Source organism: Terrapene carolina, unplaced genomic scaffold (assembly GCF_002925995.2).
Source record: "Terrapene carolina triunguis isolate 2854851 unplaced genomic scaffold, T_m_triunguis-2.0 Scaffold838, whole genome shotgun sequence".
Lineage (NCBI taxonomy): Eukaryota > Metazoa > Chordata > Testudines > Emydidae > Terrapene > Terrapene triunguis.
Genome location: NW_020665189.1, coordinates 9,587,157 through 9,609,895, shown reverse-complemented (window position 1 = coordinate 9,609,895; position 22,739 = coordinate 9,587,157). Strand labels below are relative to the sequence as shown.

Genomic DNA, 22,739 nt, shown 5'->3' with positions numbered 1-22,739 from the left:
CATGTTAAATGCAGCAAAGGGGTTAATATCATGAATACTGTTTCATAGTGTGTAAGAATAATATTGTTGGTGCTATATTAGCTGGTAGGATAGTCATGCAACTGGTCAGTACCGACCACTGAAGAAACCAGCAATAGTTACTGAGGCCTGGAACAATGCTAGCCAATTAGATCACAGTATGCAAATAAGAGTTTCCCAGTTGGCTGCAGCCAGGATCAGCAAGGTATTTTTCTGAACCTCTCACTGCATCTGCCATATAGGGTGTTAACTAAAAAACCAGTACTGCTATACTTCTCAAGTGCAGTGCCATGTCAGAGATTTTCACTTATCTTTGTTGGAAATGTTCTGAACATATGCAGCAATACATTTGTAGACTGGTGAGGTGAACATCAGCATTTATCAAATTGCAAACAAATATTTACCTCTTGAGTCCGTAAATCTCCAAACTCATCTTGGTAGAAATAAATGTTCTGCCTATTACGTCCGTATGCCATACATAGAAATTCATTAGAGTTTGGCGTGTCCTTGTACTTCGAGGTCCTGCTTTTACGAGACTTATGCTGTGGGTTCATGTGTGTCAGAGGGTTCTTCTGACATAATGATCTGGGAACCTGTTCTAATAGCCTGCCACTCTTATACATTGCACATGACACGATCAAAGGCTGCAATTATCAGCTATATACAGAATCTGGTTTCCCCATTTCAGTGGAATGGCTTTATTTCACTAAAAGCTGTCAGTGTCGATTTCTTAGCCAAGAGAAAAACCTAGTCTCAAAGAATAATGAATATGGGGAGTATAGGAAACACTGTCTCCCCCATTCTGCCTAGCACCCAATTGCTATTTCCCACCAGCATACAGCAACAGGAGCTGGTCTCCTATCACCCAACATCCCCTTCTCCCACACATTTTCTCCACATGGGCAGGCTGATGTGTTATGCTTTCCTCCTGGACAGGGTCCAATATGTGTCAGGAGGAATTCTGAAGTGAGTTAATTTCCATCTGGCTTTCCTTGTGGCATCTCTTTATAATTAGTTTAGCTCTTTGTGACGATTCACTTTAGAGCACTTACATTTGTAATGTTGTTTTTCATAACGGGTGACTCACTGTGTAGACTCGTGTGTGGTTTCGTGTTTGAACGATGTGACAGGAGCAATTGCTCATTGATTTTGGAAAGCAACAACTTTATCTAGATCAAGAATTCTCCTAGTTTTTTCATTGGGTAAACCACACCTTGAAGAGATTGTTTCCTCCTACCCCGTCACAGAGCATCCCTGTGGAAACACTAGAAGCTGCTTTTGAGGGGACCTAATATTAGTAAATTATTGGTTTATTTGTAACTGTCTTGAATGTTGTAGTTTCACCTCTCCAGAAAATGTGATCTCTTAATCTTTTAATCTCACTCATTTTGCTCTTCATTTCTTCTCCCACTCCAATCTGTTCACTTCCTCTCTCGTGCTGCCCATGCTTCTCTGCTGCTTGGTCTCCTTCTTGTCTGAATCTGTTCCTCAGCCTGGTTGTCATCTCTCCCTATTCCTCTGAACACTCTGTGGTTTTATTTTGTAGTTTTTGGCTGGCAGCTCCAGTCCATGCTAACAGCTCTTGTTTCCTTCTCTGGTGTAGGATTAGCTCCCGGTAAAGGCAGCTAGTTTGGCTCCTCCTTGTTTCCATTGAAGAGCCTAGAAGCTTGTAGAAGAAGCTGGAAATAAGGTGGAGAACCAGCACCACATGAGCAACTAGCTCTTCATAGGTAGCAGCACCAGGTTCTTGGCACCAGTTACTCATGACTACAGTAACTGCCCTGTAATTATTGGTGTGTATGTTACTCCTTCCCTGGTGGATGTGGGAGCATGTTTCTGATCAGGGATGCCTGATGATGTTTGCATAGAGCAGTGCATCTCCTATGCAAGAAAAGTTGATGCAAATACATCGACCTCTGCCAGAATTAAAAATCCCGGTGTACGTAAAGCTCTGAATACACTGAGATCTTGTTACCTCAGAGACACCTGTGTGAAGCAGTTATTGTTCTGCAAAGAGGTGGCTAGGAAGACCTACCATCATGCTCCCTGCCCTGGAGTGCTGGGAGATGCAGTGAACACCAGGTTTACTTTGCTGTTGTTAGAATTAGGTAATATTTAAATAAAAACGGTTTAAATGTTTAATACAAACTCTGTGTACCTTAAGGAGAACTGTACAGCTCCCATGCTCTCCCTGGCCCTCTGAGACAGGTATGGTCCTCCAGGACAATGCAGCTTGGAGAAACCCAGAGTTAGACTATCAGATGGTAGGATCTATCAGTGCCAGGATCTCAGCTATGGGACAACGTGCCAGAAGAGCTCAAGTGTGAATGACAATAGGTGCAAATAAAAAACACCTTTGTGAGCTCACAAACATACTACACATCCCAGCCGCTTGACACACCCTTATGGAATGGGAAACAGTGCAGTAACCCAATTTCTGTTGTCAATTCTGATGTGCCTTCAGTTAGGGTTGTGCTTAGATACCAAGGTCCTATTTCTAAAAAAGATGCTCCACTAAAATGCACAAGTGCTCCTATTTTAAGTTGTAAAACAAACAAACAAACAAAATTCTCTATTTTCCATGAATGTATTGTGATCAAGCACTAAATGAGAGCTGTTTACAGATGCACACAAGGGATGTACATATATATGTGCATGCAAGAAATGCAGGGTTGGAAGCATTTGAATATTAACTCTCCAAATGCTTTATCCCCAGTAAAAATGGCTTTTTAGGACTTCTAATTTTCAGATGCACTGAGGTTTGAATTTGATGAAATCTTCATTCAGAAGTTACAGGAAAGCAAAGAAAACCTCTTGGGACAATATACTTTAGTCTGCAATGTAAGAATGAATTTCTTCAAACAAATGCAATATTTGCACAGATGCTGCCTTACTCTAAGACACCATCTGTGAATACCAAATGAATTCTTCTTCTGACAGGTACCTGATGAGGCATTAACTCTTTCTCTACCTCCCTTTCCCTATGTTCAACGCAAACCTAGCAATATATGTAACTTAATGTAGCAAATATTATGTCCTGGATCAAATTTTTGGGAAAAAAAAAATCCCACCGAGAAAAATCTGACACTCATAGGCATTTGCTTCAATAATATGCTGTTTTTAATATCCTAAGAGTATGTCTCTCTTTCACACACATATGCACGCTTTATGAGTTGCACAGAATTAGGTTATCAGCCACTGCATTTCCCACGCATCTGACATGTCAGAAGGTGTACGGAGAGCGGCCGTGTTGAAATTTACTATCTGCTCCCCCCACCCCGTTGCACACTTGTTTCCTTTCCCTGGATCCTGTGCCTCAGAAGAGTTTAACAGAATGTTATTTTCTACCTTTTTATATGACAATATTAATCAGCAGGAGTGTGCATTCCATACAGCTGCGACTTTGACAGCTAGTTCACTATCATTTTCCACTGAGTAGATTTTCATTCATTCATGATTGGTACAGAGCCCAGGTCCCTAGCATCCTCCCGAGACCCTTACTATGCCTACAGAACTGTAGTTTAGTATGCACTGGAAGAGATGCATTGATGCTTTCTCTGTAGACCTACAGGCTGCTGGTTGGAGCCATAAGGGAAAGAGAGGAAGAATTAGCCTGTGTGTTTATGTGGCTGTGCTCCAGTAAATATTTTGATGCATCTGCTGCCAGCTCTGGTCTGAGGGAATCTATCTAGCATTTAAATTTTGATGGGGAGCTGTTTTGAATAATAACAGTGCAGCCGGCTGTGAGTCAGTGCATGTGTGTTGACTGAAAAAAAAAAATCTCAAAGCTTAACGCTTGCTGAACGCTGAGCTGCAGTGCTTTGCTTTTACCCTCCTCCTTTCTTTTTTCCCTTTTTTCCCAAATAGATTGTGGTTCATTGGGGGGTGGGGGGAGGAACAAAAAAAAATCACCCTCACAAGTAGCTGTTGCAATGGGTGCAGTAATGGGTACATTCTCTTCTCTACAAACCAGACAAAGAAGACCCTCAAAAGGTAAGAATTTCCTCTTTGCTTTTTCTGCCTCTTTTGTGTATTTGCTACCATCAGGTTTGACAGCAGAGGGGGAAAAACACGAACATGTGCCACTTGAAACTAGCCCATCACTATTTATGTGAGCTGTAATTTACAGAGGAGGAGGGGAGTGGGCTGTTAAGGGGCTTGGGGGGTTACATGGGAAGATAGTATTTGCTCTAGGTATTTTGGGGGGTAAAGGGGGTGCCTGATACACCTTCTGAAATGTTGTAATCCTTCACACAGATGTGTGTAAGGAGGAGAACTCAGCGGTTTCACATGCAGAGCACTTGCAGAAGAGACCTGTTTACTCCCAAATCCCATGCTTTGTAAATCCACTAGGCAGGGAATCAATTATATACATATGGCAAATTCTTCCAGCTTCCTTGTACTTTCTAAAAAAGTATCATCAGAGGGACTGTTGTATTTTTAATAATCCGACTATGAAACATTGCCACAGCATGTTTTATGTTAATTATCTGGAGAAAAAAATAGAGGATTTCTTCACAAGAAGGGGAAGGAGAAGCGGCTCAGAGCAGAGAAGAAAGCAAGCAGCAATCCAGGGATTTTTAATCCTTAAATCCACATGTCCGAAATCTAATGTGCTGATTTTTCAGGAAATCAGTAATGTTGAGAGGGTTCTCATTTGCTCAGTCTGTGCTCCATTCCCTTCATGGGGTTATTTCAAAAATTCCAGGGTTCTGCTAAACAGAAAGTTGAAAGCACTGTAGGGGGCAGGACTGAAAAATATACAATGTGTATTGTAAAAAGCTCCAAACTTTAGGGAGTCTTTTTGCTACTGGAAAATAGTTCAGAGCAGAAGCACTGCAATTAACAGTCCATCAGCATTTCTAGGGTAAATCTTTACTTCCACTGGATTTGTAGCTCAGCCCTGATGTATGGTTGGAGTGGAAGTTGGCATAGAATTTCCTAGCTTTGATCATGAGGCAAAATAAAAAAATACTTACATCAGAACAAATCAAATGGGTTTTCTCAAGCTATCACTGTAAAGAGGAGAGGTAGAGTGCGGAGGGTGTGGGAGTGGATTGGAGTTGGAGGTGATCATTTTAAGTTTGCAAACAAATGTAAAATTGTAGAACCGTTTCTTATACGAGACAGCCAAATGGACTTTGGTGCTATTGACTAGACTGGGTCAATCATCACTTTTACAAAGCACCTAGGGATGGATTGCATCTCCTTTGTCTTTGCTATTTATAATGAGGCCATAATTGCATAGTATCTAGGTGTTGAGTCACACACCTAAACCTTCGGAGTCAATATATTTTAGGTGCAGCAAGATACAGTTGTACCGAATGTGCTGTGTTGAGTATACCAACTTCTATGACAACATGGCCTTCTTAGCCATTTTCCAGGTATCTGAAAGCTGCACCTATTTGTGTCTGAATCTGAATCTTTCCTGTAGCGTCAGATATCGCTTAGGGCACGAACAAGGCTCCACCACCCCATGTATCAGGCTGTTTGACAGAACGGTTACCTTGTTGTGGTTCTATAACTTAAATTTATTCCAAGGAAAGGTGCTTGGTGTATTGCTCAACCCCTAACCAGTGTGCTGCTTTTCATCTGGTCCATGCCTTTTGACCTGTCCAGCTTGGGTAGCCCTACCAGGAGTTAAAACTCCTGCTTGCATAGCTCTCTGGTCACTAGGACACAAAAGCCTTCCCGCCACATCAAGGTGCAGTCGCCAGGGAAGGAATTTTCATCTAAATATAGGTAATTTGTTGCTGAAACTATTTGACAGCTTGTAGTTGTCTTTTCTCTAGTGAGTGGCTAGAAATTGCTTGTTGTTTGAGTTCATCAGCAATAAAAATCCAGCATCTGGTCACATACAGTAACATTTACAGTGGAACTCAGTCTTATTGATGTCTGCTGGAAGTGATCCTTCAGCGATATGTACCAAACCCTGTTTTTGTAGAGCCATTTCTGATTGTTGCCAATGTGTTCTCCTCTTGCTTTCACTGGTTAGCGTGGCACCCAGTTGTAAGGAGCAGGTCAGAAGTAATTCCTTATAATTTCCTTCGCTATTTTCAAAGCCAGCATAGAATTTCACACCTTTAAGTTTCTGGGTACCACTCAGCTGAAGGTAGAGAACATTGCAGCCTGTGGGAATGCTAATTGCAGCTGATTATAATAACCTGATGGACAGAGCCAGTTTAGACAGTCCTGCCAAACCTGCAGCTGCAGGATCCCCCAGCTCATTGAGGACTATGTTAGGGACAAGTAGAACTGACAGTGCGATGTTCACAACTCCCACATTGGTTCTAGCTGGTGGTGTAGGCTGACTGTGAACTCTGCTGAACACTTTGAGCTCCTCACGGTGAAAAGATACATATGCCAGATTTGGATATGTTTCCGACTCTCTCCGTGTCTGCCAGATTTTTAGCTGGTGTCAATCCCCATGGCTCCATTAGCAACAATGAAGCTATACTGATGTAGAGGACCTGACCCAGTGAATGTAAAATCTTCCCTAATCTGGCATGGAAGAGCTGTTTCAAACATTGATCAGGGAGAAGGTCATACACTGAATCTTGGGCTTTACTGAAAATAGCCCAATTTTATAGCTTTTCAGGGAACCACAGATTTATTAGAACCAACCACAATGGTGGACCAACCTTGGCATTAAAATGCACAAGAGAACTCTCTTTGCCATCACTTTTGTGCATAAGTCTGGTCAGGGATGCTCTTTAAAAAAAAAATAGATCTGGAAGCAGGGAGAAGTCAGATATATCAAAAACGGGGGGCTGTCCAAATAGATCAGTGTAGCAGGACGGCCTTGCTCCTACTGATTAGTATGTATTGATCCTTGTACATGTATGCTTTTTAAAATGAAGAGTCTGAAGACCAATTCAATTATCTTTCTGTCTAAAACTAGCACATGTGTTTTAGCTAAATGAATCCTGTGTTGTTATAATCTGCAGGAATTTTATTTTTTAAATCCCAGGTAAAATAAACAAAACTACATTTAATGTTAAACGTCTTACTTAAAATTATCAGTATCAGAAAATGTGTAGATAATGCTGGTACCCTGGGCTAAATTGAGCTCTGGTGTAACTCCACTAACTGCACAGCAGGGATGAATTTTCACCATGTGTTCCTAACTCCCCCATTGTGACTCCTCTGCCACACATACATTGGCATATTTCACAGAGTAGAGAGCCCATGTGATCTGTGAATTAGCTGGGGTTTTCCTGTAAGTTCACAATAGTGTTTACAAATAGCAGATTTAATTCCTTTCTTTAATGAAAATGTAGAGCCTGAATTTATTTAAAAATATGTAGTGGCATAAGAATTGAATTAAAGAAGATATCAGCGGCAAATTGTGTATGTTACTTAGTCTCTGAGAGTGGCCAGTATTGCTTTTTTAAGAGGAAGGCATAATTCTTGTTACTTTCATTCCCCTATCTCAAACACACACACCCTTAATGCACCATCCTCAGACATTTCTTCCTGACCCCAGCAGGTGATCAACCATTGCCATGAAGCATAAAGATTGATAATTCTTAGGCATGGTCTACACTTAAAAGTTAAATCAACATAGCTATGTTGGTCGGGGATGGGGAGGGAGTTAAAAAACACACCCCTGAGCACCTAGCTGTGTTGACCTAATGCCCAGTGTACATGCAGCTATGTCAATGGAAGAATGCTTTGGTCAGCGTAGATACTGCTACTTGGGGAGGTGGTGTTCCAACAGAAAAAAAAACCCACTTCTGTCAGTGTAGGCAGGGGCGGCTTTATGGTTTTTGCCGCCCCAAGCACGGCAGTCAGGCGGCTTTCAGCGGCACACCTGCGGGCGGTCCGCTGGGCATGCAGATTCGGCGGCATGCCTGCGGGATGTCTGCCAGTGCCGCGCCTTCAGCGTCCCCACTGCCGAATTACCGCCGAAGCAGCAGGGCCGGCGGACCTCCTGCAGGCATGCCGTCAAAGGCAGCCTGACGGCCGCCCTCACAGCAACCGGCAGGCCGCCCCCCGCAGCTTGCCACCCCAGGCACACGCTTGCTGCGCTGGTGCCTGGAGCCGCCCCTGAGTGTAGGTTGTGTTTACACTATCTGGTTATGTTACACAGAGATAGCTGTAATAGTAGAGTCTCCATGGACATACCCTTAGATTTCTGTCCATATTAGTATAGCGGCAGAAGTTTTTTTCTGTTCACATAAGCAGTGAAACTTATGGCTATTGCCTCAATAACATCGTGTGGTAGTGTGTTTGTACATTTCATTAGAAATTGTTTCCTTGGATCACCTCAATTTGCTGCCTTTTAATTTATTGGCCTGTCAGGGTTCTGCATCATGAATGTATGCATGAAGCTTTGGAAACTGAAGTGATTTTTATGGGCCTTCCCATCACGTTGCAAAGGTTCTGTTGCATAGAAGCAAGCAGAAAATACTAGAGGGACAATTTGAGATTGATTTTTGGTTATGTGATTTTTGTTGTTGTTGTTTTTTTAAAATAATTGACTGATTTAAAAAATGGAGCAGTTCACAACGTAGTTAAAAAATCTTTAAAACCTCTAAAGATGTAAGGGTTTTTCTGCTGTGTGATACTTAGGATCTTTTGGGTGGATCTGCGAGCAGTATTACACTTCTTTCTCCCCCATTCCTCACTTCTGTACATATGCCTGCCTGCCTGCTGCCTCTTCGGTTTCAGCTGAGATGCTGCTGCCATTACTGGTAAAATCTCTTGGAAAGCCCGAGGAAGTGTACAGGTGAGCTGCCCCCAAATTAGCAAGAGGATGTGGTAGTATGCTAGTGAATGAGACAGGAAGTGCAACTGTTGACCAACTCATTATACACAAAGGGGCTGAGTGTGCTGAGAGCTAGACAAGTTGCATGCTGTGCTCTTTTGAAATTCTTGCTTCAAGTGACACAGTGGGAGCTAGCGTGGGAATGCTGAACTGTTCTGACACTAGAATGCCAAGAGTAAAGATCTAAAAGAAGAGAGAAATATGTGTAATCTTCCAGTTAATTACCTGAGGTGTTACTTGAAACAATAGTATGTACATTATGAGATGTACATATGACTGTCAAATTGATGGTGTGCCTTTATAACAATTTGGGATGGTTGTATTTCTTGGTATGTCTACATTGCAATCAAACAGTAGATCATGTGCTAAACAAGCAGTCAAGTTTTTTCCCCACTATAAGTAGGACTGATAGAAATATCCCTCTGCTCAAAAAATAAAGAAATAATTGATTTAGATATGTCACCATGGTGCTATATGGGAGCTGTAATTCAAGTACCTTATGAACCCATTTCCCTCTATGAGCAGGGTTTCTCAACCAGACTACATGTCCCCATGTGCACTGAGGCCATGGGATCCCTATGATGCACTGCCTCCCTACCCCAAGAGACAAGACCAGGGTCATTGTAGGAGAGGCAATCCAACCAGAGAGGCCAACCAATAGAAGAGAATGAGAACATGAGGTTGTTGAACTGCAACTCTCATAAAGCACTCCAGTGGCATTTCTGAATTGAAATCTTGTGGGTGTTTTACCAAATTATTTCAATTCTTGATTTTTTTGGCTGAGGAGTCAAACATTTTCCTGGAGGTGGGGTGGGTGGAACATTTTCCAACCAACTCTAATTATAAGCCTGATTTTAAAATAGCTGCCCAACTGCTCCAAAACCTAAACTATGCCAAATTTTCAGAATAGAGAGATGAGCCAAAAATCCAGGTAGGTTGATCCAGGAATTCCAAATTCGTGGTGTTCTGTTGGCACTGATCAGGAATTGTGTATTTTGGATTTTGGTAGCGGGTGTATTGAAAAGGTCTCCATGTATTTATATCAATAAAATAATCAATTAAACTGTTACACAAGACGTGGTGGCATGATCATTCATAATATAAATGATCAGATTATGAGCGTCTGTCAGAGCTGCTGTGAAAATGTAAATGAAAACAAAATTGACAACAGTGAAAAATTTCAAAAAATGTCGCTTTCCTTCCTGCAATTTTCTGAGCAACTTGGGGCAGATAAAAAAGGAGCAGCGAAGGGGGACAGGAGAATGAAGGCATGAAGCTTGGTGCAAGGATCTGAGGGAGGAATGTGGGGGCGTTTTTTGTGCAGATTAAATTGAGAGCTTCAGTTTGTTGGGTTGGCAGTGAGTGAAGAAAGCTTATGTGAGAGTGGGTAAGTGTACTACTGTGTTAGTATGACAGGCCAGCAGTGTTCTTCTGTGAACCAAGCAGTGTAAGCAGTTGTTGATCCTGCTGGAAAACCTTAACTGTGTTCTGCTGCCTCAGAGACAGGTAGCTCGTTACAGATGTAAGTGAGGTGGGAGTGACTCTAAACAATGAGTAGATCGAGGGTGTGGGCTGAGCAGTCCTAAGGGAAGAACCCTAGGAGCAGTCAAGCCTAGGTAGTAGGTTTGAACTGAACTTTGTTAACAAAGACATTAACAAGATAATAAGGCCAAACCCCAGGCAGTGGAGTGGACCGCTGTTCTATCTACCAGGAGTAGATATCAACTAAATGTAGCTCTTTAGGGCTATATGTAACCTGCTAGTTGTAATTCTGCTAGTTTTTATACACTCACTTTCACCAGTACTTGTTTTTGTTCATTTTGTTGTTTTCAGATATGACTTGCTAAAGCTTCATATCCCAGTAACTAATTCGAAATTGCACAGAGTTTCTATAGATCAGAGGTGGGCAAACTTTTTGGCCTCAGGGCCACATCTGGATATGGAAATTGTATGGCGGGCCATGAATGCTCACAAAATTGGGGTTTGGGGTGCGGGGATGTGGTGAGGTCTCCACCTGGGGCTGCGGGCCCTGGGGTGGGGGTGGAGATGAGGGGTTGAGGATGCAGGGGGTTGGCACATGGGAGGGGGTCAGGAATGCAGGCTCTGGGGGGCGCTTACCTCAAGCAGCTCCCAGAAGCAGTGGCATGTCCCACCTCCGGCTCCTACCCGGAGGCGCAGCCAGGTGGCTCTGTGAGCTGCCCTGTCTGCAGGAGCCACCCCTGCAGTTCTCATTGGCCGTGGTTCCTGGCAATGGGAGCTGTGGGGGCGGCACTTGGGGCAGGAGCAGCGGGCGGAGCCCCCTGGCTGCCCCTATGCGTAGGAGCCGGAGGGGGGACATGCCGCTGCTTCCGGGAGCCGCGTGGAGCGGGGCAAGCCCCTGATCCCACTCCCCGGCGGGAGCTCGAGGGCCGGATTAAAATGTCTGGAGAGCCGGATGTGGCCCCTGGGCCGTAGTTTGCCCACGCCTGCTATAGATGGACACATGAACAGACTGTGCTCCATAAAGGTCAAAATGTAGCCACAGGACATTTTATTTTATGGTTGAAACCAGCTAATGGAGGAGATGATTATAATGATACACTTTGTACTATTAAAGGTAGGTTTCCAGGAAACCTGAAAGATGTCTGCATAACGCTACTGCAAGGTACTTAGTGGAAATAAAGATAAGGTCACCTTTCATAAAGTAGAAAAAAACAGGGGAAAAAAAGATTGGTAGTGACTGTCAGTTGCTTTTAGTGCTCTGATAGAATATATTTTCCAGCCTATCAACTTTGAGTGCACAAAAATATGGATGTGATAAACAGCATGCACAAAATTTGGGCATTTAGGTTTTGCAACAAGAGTTTGAGAAGTCCTACACACTGTGGGCCACATTTTGCCTTCAGTCCTGTGCACCTGCAGTGTCTATATATATATCAGTTGGAATAGCATATAACTTACAACTCAGCACCAAATTTGGCCCTATATGTTCAAAAGCAGTTTTTTCTCTCATTCTAATGGGATGTACCGTGTATATCACTAAACCCTTCAGTGCCCTGAGATTTTGATCACCCAGAACTCTAGACAAAACTCCTGACTTACATTATTCAGACTGATATGCTGTAGTTAGTCCTCTTTATGATCTCACAAAGTGCTTCTAGGGATGACAGCTGTTAACTGACTGAAAAATGTAGTGAACCCATGTGGGAGCGGAAGAGGATGGCAATTTTCCCATAGGGAATCTGACAGCCTCTTTCTTGCTGTGCAGGTGAGGGTCTTGGAGCAGTAAAGAGCACTGGCCTTTGTATGCATTTTTGATCTGTTCAGTTAAAAGGACTCGTACATTATCATGTGACCTAGAAGCACCACACAAAACAGAAAAATTAAGCAAGAACCTTCAGTGTTAAGACAGAAAAAGTTGGTGTCTGCTAATATTAAAGAATGGCTGGAATTGAATTTACACCTAATTTACATACTTTCACCATTAGCCCTGACTAACCTGTGCATACCAGAGCCCCTAGGATTTAGGGCTGTACATGTAGAGCTTAATTTTTTTTAACACAGGGTCCTTTTCTATATAGTATTTTCACTATTTTATTAACTTTGTTTCCAGTGTTGTGCATGTGGAATTACCGTGACTGCTTGGTGGTGAACTGGCTATTTGTGAGTGGGAATACCCAGTTTGCATACACAATTGCAAAAAATTGTATACATGCATTTTTGTAAAAGAAAATCAACCATCAAATGTTCAATTACTGTTTGCACTGCAAGCAATCTAACCTGTACACACAGCAATTCCATTGCCTGAATGAGAAGCCAAGCAGAAACCAACCTTAGAGGGAAGTGCTTTTTATTTCCACAGCTTTGGGGCATGGAAGGGGCTATTTCCAGTAAGGGGTTAACCTGTTTGGAATGAGTGAAGAAATTATAACCAAACTGCTGTACTATCATTTATAATCATTTCCACCAGAGATCACTGCACTGCACATGGCTCACCACAGCTCTTCAAGAAAGGAAGTTGGCAAACAAAGGGAATTTTTCTGATCGAGAGATCACATCTGGGAGAGGCCTTCAGCTATAATACTTAACACTACTTCATTTGGATCTTTTTTAAATTGTGGCTGTCTCTCCACTCTCTCTGTCCTGACTACAGATGTATTTAATAAATCTGCAGTTCAAAAGTTCATACCCTGTAGGAAATCCTCTAGGCATAGAGTCACTTTCCTTCCTAGACTGTTTGTTTATTTATTTATTTTATTTTATTTTATTTTATTTTATTCTGAGATGGGCAAAGGAAAAAACCTACAATGGTTTTAGATGTCATGCATGACTTAGTTCACATCTAGACTTTAAGTCAGCACTGCTGTAGTATCTCTTGGACTGCCTGAGTTCTAATGCTAATGTACTAGACTTTCGTAAAAATTTGGTCACAAAAACCTAAAACTTACACGCAATTTGCCTGTTTTAAGTTTACTGCAAACTTGAAACTCCCCCTCCACTTCAAAGTTCATTTCAGTCTAGTACATTTGTGAACAAAGAAGGTGCCAGACTGACATGATGCCTCTGGACTCTTCAGAAACTATGGGGAAGCACTGAACTTTATGACTTGGTCCATGACTGGCTTCATTTAGAATTTTTCCATGTAAACTAGCGGTGTTGAGGATTTTAATGTAAATCAAGGTCTCTCACATAACCCCATGTTGATCAAAACTGAAGAAAAGGTTCCCAAAGCCATTGTGATTTAAAACTGCCAAATTTAACATGGCTGTTGACACCAAACCCAATGCTTATATCTAGTGGCCCTGATCCCTTGAAATGCCCACCACAGCATATGATCAGCCCCCCTGTGTTCAGTTTATAAGCCTGAGTTATATGTAAAAACAGCCAAGCATGCATGCAAATGGGAGTGCAGGTATCTTTGCATATCTAGTAATATTTCCTACAGGAGAACTGTACATTTCAAATCCTATTTAATTCCTATAGGAATGAACAAAATAAACCAAGAGCAGACCTTTGATCATGTTCCTACATTTAAGTGCATCTGTGCAAAAAATGCAAAAATTGAGCTCATTTATTTAATGGCTGCACTTCTATAGTATGATGTGTGACTGCAAAGCAATCTGTTTTGAAGTCCTCAATTTTCCTGTAAATCAAACAAGAGAAGAAGGATGAGTTTATAGTTAAGGCACTAAATGGGACTGAAGAGAACTGGATTCATTTTGTGGCTCTGCCAAAGACTTCCTGTGAGACCTTGGGCAAGTCCCTAAATCTTTCTGTACCTTAGTTCCCTCCTGAAAAATAATATTAACTTTCTTCCAGCCTTTGTCTTTTCCATTCAGATTGTAAGCTTTTCAGGACAGTAGTCTTGCTATTGGTTTGTACAGCACCCAGCACAAAGTGTCTCTGATATTAACTGGAGCCTCCAGGCCCTACTTGATACCGAGCATCATGTATGTGAACTTTTGTTTGGGAAATGTCAATATTTTCTAAATGACCTTTTGGCCTAAAGTTTAACATGCTTCAAAGTCAAGAGCCTACCGCTAGCTGTGGTGCAAAGTGAGAAGCAACTAACCACTGAGAAAACATAAGAACGACCATACTGGGTCAGACCACAGGTCCATCTAGCCCAGTATCCTGTCTTCCAACAGTGGTCAATGCCAGGTGCCCCAGAAGGAATGAACAGAACAGGTCATCATCAAGTGATCAATTCATAAAACAATTTAGTGTAGTGTAAATCGCATCTAAAACCCAAAGTTAATATAAAAATCTCTTTCCAGGTCTGATTCTCTGCGAATAACACATTTGTTAACTGAATATATATGTGTCAGGGAGAGCGCCTCACATTTGATTTGTATTTCACGGTCCATGTAAATCTGGAAAGGCTGCCAAATATGCCTCTCTCAATCCCATGATGCATGCTTTCATCCTAGCCATTCCGGAAAATTGAGCAAAATGTTTTTACCCTGTGTTTTTATTTTCGTGTAAATACATTTGTGTGGCACATACAGAGGGTGCCAGCATAGAGCTAGTGTTTGGATTCTTTGGCAGGATCAGGTAGTTTAAAAGGACGAGTCCTAAAAACTAATTAGGATCTATGAGAAATTAAAGGGAATTTAGAAGAACAATTACTCAGATTTTAAGTTGCTGTAAGTAAGTGTGGTCTCAGCATCATTAAAAGATAAGCTTTCACCTGCTTCTCAATTACAAAGATGTTTGTTGGACTGAAAGAGAAAATGGAGCTGTTTACAGAATGCAAATACAACTGGGGGTGTTCCACCTATTTCCACAGAGAATAAGGCCAACAGGGACTATTAGATCATCTAGTCTCACCTCCTGTACTGCACAGACCCTTAAATTTCACCCAATTGCCCCTATGTTGAGCCCAGTAATGTGTGTTTGACTGAAGCATAATGTCCAGAAAGACACCCAGTCTTAATCTGAAGACATGAATACATGGAGAATCCATGATTTCCCTTAGTAGTTTGTTCAAATGGTTAATTACCCTGTTAAAAACGTGTGCCTTATTTCCAGTTTGAATTTCTGTATGTTAATAAGTCTTAGCTATTGTTACCTATCAGCTCTGTGTTCTTGGGGAACCAGGATGCAGTATCCAGCCAGTTTGACTCTTGAAAGACCTTCCCCGCCCCACCCCCAGCCTCTGCTTGAACCAAAGCTGATCAGAAGAAAGATTTACAAAAAGCAATGAAAAGGCAGTGGGAGACGCATCTAAACCCCTCCGGACAACGATGACAGGATTAAGGAAACTCCCCTAGCCTCATTTGCATCAAAGACGGGACAGGAAGGCATCTCCATTAGCATACAGAATGGAGAACAGAGATTCTTCTTCGAGTGCTTGTTCACGTCCATTACATATTAGGTGTGCACGCGCCGCGTGCACGAACGTCGGAAACTTTTTCCCTCAGCGGCTCCCGTCGGGCCCGCAGGGTCTCCCTTCCCGCCAGAGCGGCGCCCCGCCCTAGCGTATATATATCCCTGCCGGCCCGACCCTCCCTCAGTTCCTTCTTACCGCCCGTGGCGACGTTGGAACAACTCTATCTCTCGTCTGAGAATGTCCCTTAGCATAAGTGATTAGTGATAGTTATCAGTTCGTTATAGTTAAGTGTTAAGAGTTTAGTGTTAAGTAGTAGTAGTTAATCAGTTCCTCACAAAGACCTAAACCTCTTTGTGATAGGTGTTTGGCCAACCCCGGCACCGGCCCTGGGCGGCGGGGCATGCCGCACGCCCAAGGCTTCAAGGCTTGTGCCTCGTGCCGCAGGCCTATGCCATTGAGCGACCCGCACGAGTCGTGTCTCCGTTGCCTCGGGGAAGCACACCAAAAGGAGCGCTGTAAAATTTGTAAGGCTTTTAAGCCCAGGACTAAGAAAGAGAGAGACTTTCGCCTTAAACAGCTCCTCATGGAGGCGGCGTTACAGCCCTCCTCTTCCGCGGCACCGTCGACCTCGGTGCGGAGTGCCCCGGCATCGGTCCGCGATCCGACACCGGCGGTGCAGCCCAAGCCTGCGGTGCCGTCGCGGCGAGAACACGCCCGGCACCGGTCCTCTTCGCCGGCTAAGTCAAAGGGCCAACCCAAGGCCCGGGGTCGCTCCCCACACGAGAAGGTAGCACCGGCGAAGACCGCAAGTGCTGCCAAGGCCGTTACGGCCCCGACACAGATCCCGGTGCCAGTGGCTCCGGCGCCGAAAGGCCCGTTGAGCCCCGGGGTAAGCGCGTCGAGTGAGGAGGAAGGGCTGGGGGAACTGTTGGAACAGCCCTCCACCCTGGACACATTTGAGGCAGCAAAGGACCTCATTGAGTTGTCCGCTGAAGGCATCCTCCACGCTAAAGACATTCCGCCGCGACTGCCGTCCAAGGGCAAGCCGGCGATGATGCGCCCATCTCGGTCGCCATCTCGGCACCGGGCACGGCGCCGGTCCCGGTCGAGCTCCGCCTCGGTGGACTCCCAGCTTCCCGCCGCGCAGCGGGCCGCACAACACTCGGGCCCCAGCGCGCACGAGGCACCGTCCCAGCAGCCCGGCTCGAGCAGGCACCGGGATGCGTCAGTGGCAAGGTTTCCAAGACCGTCCTCCCGCAGCCGTTCCCGGTCCCGCGGCCAACGGTACCGTTCCAGGTCCAGATCTGCACGGTGCTACTCACGGTCCCGGTCTCGAAGGCACCGCTCTCCGACCCCGGACCGGCACCGCCCCACGGCACCGCCGTGGCCCTCCAGGTCGCCGTCCATAGTGTCGGAGGAGGACTCGGGCCTTTCGAGCAGATATGGCCACAGGGCGCAAGCCGCTAGGGAGCACGATGCCTCTTGGCATCCACACTGGAACCATCCTGGACAGTGGCCATTTTGGACCCCGTGGGCCTACCACCAGCAGGGCCCTCCGTCCAGAACCTCGAGATCGGGCCCCTCAGGACACCGGTCCCGCTCCCCACGGTGCCGCCCTACCTCCCGCAAGGAGGCCACGGTCTCCAGGCCGCCAGATACGGAGAGGGCTGACTCGGCACCGAGCCCGGCACCGTCCCAAGCCCGTGGCAGGGAACGCACCCCGGAGGGCCACCCCGCTGAGGAGGAGTTGCAGGAGGAAGAGGACACACAGAAGGCCATGACCTCCTCCTCCTCACCGGACGAAGCCGTGGCGGGCACAACAGTGTCCGGCCCTCCCCCGATTGACCATCGGGCACACCAGGACCTGCTCCGACGGGTAGCCCTCAATTTGGGGTTGCAAGCGGAGGAGACGGTTGAGCAGGAGGACCCGATGGTGGACATTCTAAGCCCGGAGGGTCCCTCCAGGATTGTGCTCCCGCTTATAAAAACAGTACAGTCAAACTATAAGACTGTATGGCAGACGCCAGCCTCCTCTGCGCTGACTGCAAGGGGCGTAGAGAGAAAGTACTTTGCCCCATCCAAGGGGTTTGACTTCCTGTTCTCCCATCCGGCCCCCTGTTCGCTGGTCGTTTCTGCGGTCAACGAACGGGAACGGCATGGCCAGCAGGCTCCAGCCCCCAAGGCCAAGGAAGCGAAACGGTTGGACTTGTTCGGCAGAAAGGTCTACTCGTCCGGAGGCCTCCAGCTGCGGATCGCAAACCAGCAGGCGATCCTCAACAGGCACAATTTTAACTCCTGGGCATCAGTGTCTAAGTTCAAGGACGCTTTGCCTCAGGGATCACAACCCGAGTTTGCGGCTATAGTAGACGAGGGAAAGGCAGTAGCCAAAACCTCCTTGCAGGCCTCACTTGACTCTGCTGACGCGGCCGCGAGGACTATCGCGTCCGGCGTGGTAATGAGACGCTCGGCATGGCTGCAGGCCTCTGGCCTTCCCCCTGAGGTGCAAAACACCCTCCAAGACCTTCCGTTTGAAGGTTCGGGCTTGTTCTCGGAGCAAACAGATGCCAGACTACATGGTCTTAAGGACTCTCGGGCTACCCTCAAGTCTTTGGGGATGCACACCCCAGTGACACAGAGGAAGCCATTCAAGCCCCAACCTCCACAGAGGCAATACCATCCTCGTCCTCGGCAGGAGCCGTACCGTAGGCGGGGCAGGGATAATAGGCGTAGGCGCAACAATACGCCTAGCCAAGGCCAAAATCAGGGCCAAAACAAACCGCAGCCGGGGAACAAACAAGGATTTTGAAGCTGCGATCGAGGACAGCGTACCCACCCCTATTCCGGATCCCCCCCTGTGTTTCAGGGACCGCCTGTCCCATTTTTACCGTGCTTGGTCGCATATAACATTGGACCGATGGGTCCTGCGCACGGTGGAGGCAGGTTATACCCTTCACTTCTCCTCGCCCCCTCCTTCCAACTCCCCACCCCCGTCCCTCTTCAGGGACCCCTCTCACGCGCAACTCCTCATGCAGGAGGTACAGTCCCTCCTCACTTTGGGAGCGGTGGAAGAGGTTCCTCCGGACCTCAGAGGAAAAGGGTTCTATTCAAGGTACTTCCTCATTCCCAAAGCGAAAGGGGGCCTCCGTCCTATTCTGGACCTTCGCAAGCTAAACAAATACTTGCTCAAACCACGTTTCCGTATGGTCTCCCTTGGTACCATCATTCCTTCCCTGGATCCGGGGGATTGGTACGCTGCCCTCGATATGAAAGATGCCTACTTTCACATCGCAATTCGCCCGGCCCATCGGCAATTCCTGCGCTTCACCATCAAACAGAGCCATTTCCAATTCACGGTCTTGCCGTTTGGCCTAGCAACAGCCCCACGTGTCTTCACGAAATGCATGTCGGTGGTAGCCGCCTTTCTTCGAAAGAGACGGATGCGCGTCTACCCATACTTGGACGATTGGCTCCTGGCAGGCCGGTCGCAGGCAGAGGTTCGCTCCCATGTGACACTGGCGCTAAGAGTATTTCACGAACTCGGTCTGCTAGTCAATGTACCCAAGTCATCACTGGTCCCCACGCAGAGGCTGGACTTCATAGGGGCAGTCCTCGACTCGGTGGGGGCACGGGCAAGTCTTCCCGTATCGCGGTTCCTGGCTATCCAGAACGCCGTGAGCTCCATCCAACGATTCCCCACGACCACGGCCAGATGTTGCTTACAGCTCTTGGGGCACATGGCGGCCTGCACACACGTAGTCGGACACGCCCGCCTCAGGCTCCGGCCACTGCAGCTGTGGCTGGCCTTGGTATATCGCCCCAACAGAGACCCTTTAGACATGATTGTCACGGTCCCAACTCAGGTATCGAGCTCCCTCAGTTGGTGGCGCGATCAACAACAGGTCTGCGCGGGGGTCCCGTTCACCGCCCCACAACCCGGTCTGACGTTAGTTACAGACGCATCGGACCTGGGTTGGGGGGCGCACCTGGGGGACCTGCGCACTCAGGGCTTGTGGTCCAGGGAAGAAAGACTGCTTCACATCAACCTGAAGGAGTTAAGGGCGGTTCGCCTCGCCTGCCAGACCTTTCACGCTACCATAAGAGGACACAGCGTGTCGGTTCTGACGGACAACACTACCGCCATGTTCTATATAAACAAGCAGGGCGGGTCCCGGTCCTCTCCCCTCTGTCACAAGGCACTCCTCCTCTGGGACTTCTGCATAGCCCATTCAGTCCACCTTCGGGCTACATATATCCCCGGGGTCCAAAACGGATTAGCGGACCGTCTCAGTCGGTCCTATCTCATGCACGAGTGGATGTTGAGGCAGGACGTCCTGTGTTCCATTTTCCAGAGGTGGGGGTTTCCCCGGGTGGATCTGTTTGCCACCAGGGACAACAGCCAGTGCCCTCAGTTTTGTTCGTTCCAGAACCGGAGTCCGGGCTCATTGGCAGATGCCTTCGCAATGCTGTGGGGCGGGAGCCTGAGGTATGCCTTCCCCCCATTCCCACTCATCCACAGGGTCCTCCTCAAAACCCGCAGGGACAAGGCGACAGTCATTCTCATCGCCCCGGCGTGGCCACGCCAACACTGGTTCACAACTCTGTTGGAACTGTCCGTGACCACTCCGATAGCCCTCCCCCTCCATCACGACCTCATCACCCAAGACCGAGGTCGCCTACTCCACCCAAACCTGCCATCGCTGCATCTCACGGCATGGCTTCTCTCTGGCTAAGTGATGTGGAGCACAGGTGCTCTCAGGAAGTCCAGCAAATCCTCCTTGGTAGTAGGAAACCCTCCACAAGAGCGACCTACCTTGCCAAGTGGAAACGCTTCTCCCTATGGTGTGGGCCTCATCACATCCAGCCCTTGCAGGCCTCGATACCACTGATTCTGGACTACTTGCTGCACCTCAAGCATCAAGGCCTCGCCCCCGCTTCAATTAAGGTGCATCTGGCCGCCATATCGGCGTTCCACCCTGGGGAATCGGGGATGTCGGTGTTCTCCAATCCCACTGTAGTCCGATTCCTCAAGGGGTTGGAGAGGATGTTCCCCTACTCACGCCCACCGATACCCCCGTGGAACTCAATCTGGTCCTCACTAAGCTCATGGGGCCGCCTTTTGAACCCCTGGCCTCTTGCTCCCTCATGCACCTCTCATGGAAGGTAGCGTTTCTCGTGGCCATCACATCGGCTAGGAGGGTATCGGAGTTGAGGGCCCTCACCTCGGAGCCTCCTTATACTGTCTTTTATAAGGATAAGGTGCAGCTAAGGCCTCACCCTAAATTCCTCCCGAAAGTGGTCACGAATTTTCACATGGGGCAGGACATTTGTTTACCGGTGTTCTTCCCCAAGCCCCATACGGACCCAAGCCATCGCAGCCTGCATACCCTGGATGTTCGGCGGGCCTTGGCTTTTTATCTGGACCGCACCAGGCCTTTCCGCAAATCGACTCAGCTGTTTGTTGCTGTTGCGGAACGGATGAGGGGCCAGCCTATTTCGACGCAACGCCTGTCGGCATGGATCGTGCTTTGCATACGTACGTGCTATGAGCTTGCCAACGTACCAGCCCCACAGATCAGGGCTCACTCTACTAGGGCCCAAGTGTCCTCGACGGCCTTCTTGGCACAGGTCCCGCTCCAGGAGATCTGCAGGGCAGCCACCTGGTCGTCGGTGCATACCTTCACAGCCCACTACGCGATCCACCATCAGACCAGAGAGGACGCGGTGGTCGGCAGAGCTGTGCTTCAATCTGTTATTCCTTGACTCCTACCCTCCTCCAATGGTAAGCTTGTGAGTCACCTAATGTATAATGGACGTGAACAAGCACTCGAAGAAGAAAAAACGGTTACTTACCTTCTGTAACTGTTGTTCTTCGAGATGTGTTGTTCACGTCCATTACACTTCCCACCCTCCTTCCCCTCTGTCGGAGTCACCGGCAAGAAGGAACTGAGGGAGGGTCGGGCTGGCAGGGATATATATACGCTAGGGCGGGGCGCCGCTCTGGCGGGAAGGGAGACCCTGCGGGCCCGACAGGAGCCGCTGAGGGAAAAAGTTTCCGACGTTCGTGCACGCGGCGCGTGCACACCTAATGTGTAATGGACGTGAACAACACATCTCGAAGAACAACGGTTACAGAAGGTAAGTAACCGTTTTTTCCAAGGCAAGAACCGCTCTGAACTCTGGGACCAGAAAAGCAGGAAAGCACTGCATGATGGGGGATCTCTGCTCCAGATGTTAATGAACCCACGCCTGCACACACCCAGCTTAGTAGTTATCAGACCAATTCTAGTAATAAATACTTTATTGGTATCCAAAATACTGAAGCTGCCTAATTGCATTGTGAGCTCCTTCGAAGGAACACTGCCCATAGCCAGGAATTATCAGCTTCTATTGTCTAGCCTGAACAAAACAACTTTGATATACTCCCTTGAGCCATCAGTTTACCCATAAACAAATCTAGTGTTCTCCCTTGAACCATTGCTTTTTCCCTACAACCCCCCCTACTCAAGCTCAAGTAAGTGCGCTGATGCTTAGATCCAAAATCTGCATCAGTTTCATTGGGACTTGATCTTCTCCTGACTGATCTTGCTGGGGGCTCTGCCTGTCTCCAGCACTCTGGACCCTCAGCTACCACCATCACCTGGGACCCCTGATTGATTCAGACTTCACAGAGTGGTGAGAACCTCTCTCTCTCTCTCTCTCTAGGTATAGACTTATGATCCTGACTTGTGTGATCAGTTATAGTTTTCTAAACCTGACTTTTGTAATCAAATTTAAATTAGATTTAATATTATAAATGTTTTGTTTGTTTGGCTTCCCTTGTATGGTTATTAACTGGCAATAAATAACTTTCATGGTTAAGCTGGTTGCTTCTCTCTCTCTCTGCAGCAACACTCCTTGTGCCTAAGCTAAAGATCCCTGCAGCACCCAAAAATCTTGTGGGGTTTGCTCATCAAGTGGGATACTACCAGAGCAATTGTAACATGAAAGTGGGGATAGGGACGTGCTGAACCTGGGGCATATGAGGGTGGCAGCTTGGAGGCTCATATGAGGGTCAGCTTGGGAGTGCTGATTAACCTGATCCTCTCAGACACGCTGTGTGTGTGTGTGTGTGTGTGTGTGTGTGTGTGTGTGTGTGTGTGT

General features: G+C 46.9%; 1 protein-coding gene across 1 annotated transcript in view; it reads left to right on the top strand.

Moving 5' to 3' along the window:
• The first annotated feature begins 3,908 nt into the window (after positions 1–3,908).
• Positions 3,909–22,739, top strand: part of KCNIP1 (potassium voltage-gated channel interacting protein 1) — a 554,351-nt gene continuing 535,520 nt past the window's right edge. The window contains exon 1 of the mRNA XM_024206157.2: positions 3,909–4,011. Within this exon, the coding sequence (XP_024061925.1) occupies positions 3,951–4,011 (61 nt within the window). The 5' untranslated portion in view covers positions 3,909–3,950. The remainder of the gene's footprint in view (positions 4,012–22,739) is intronic.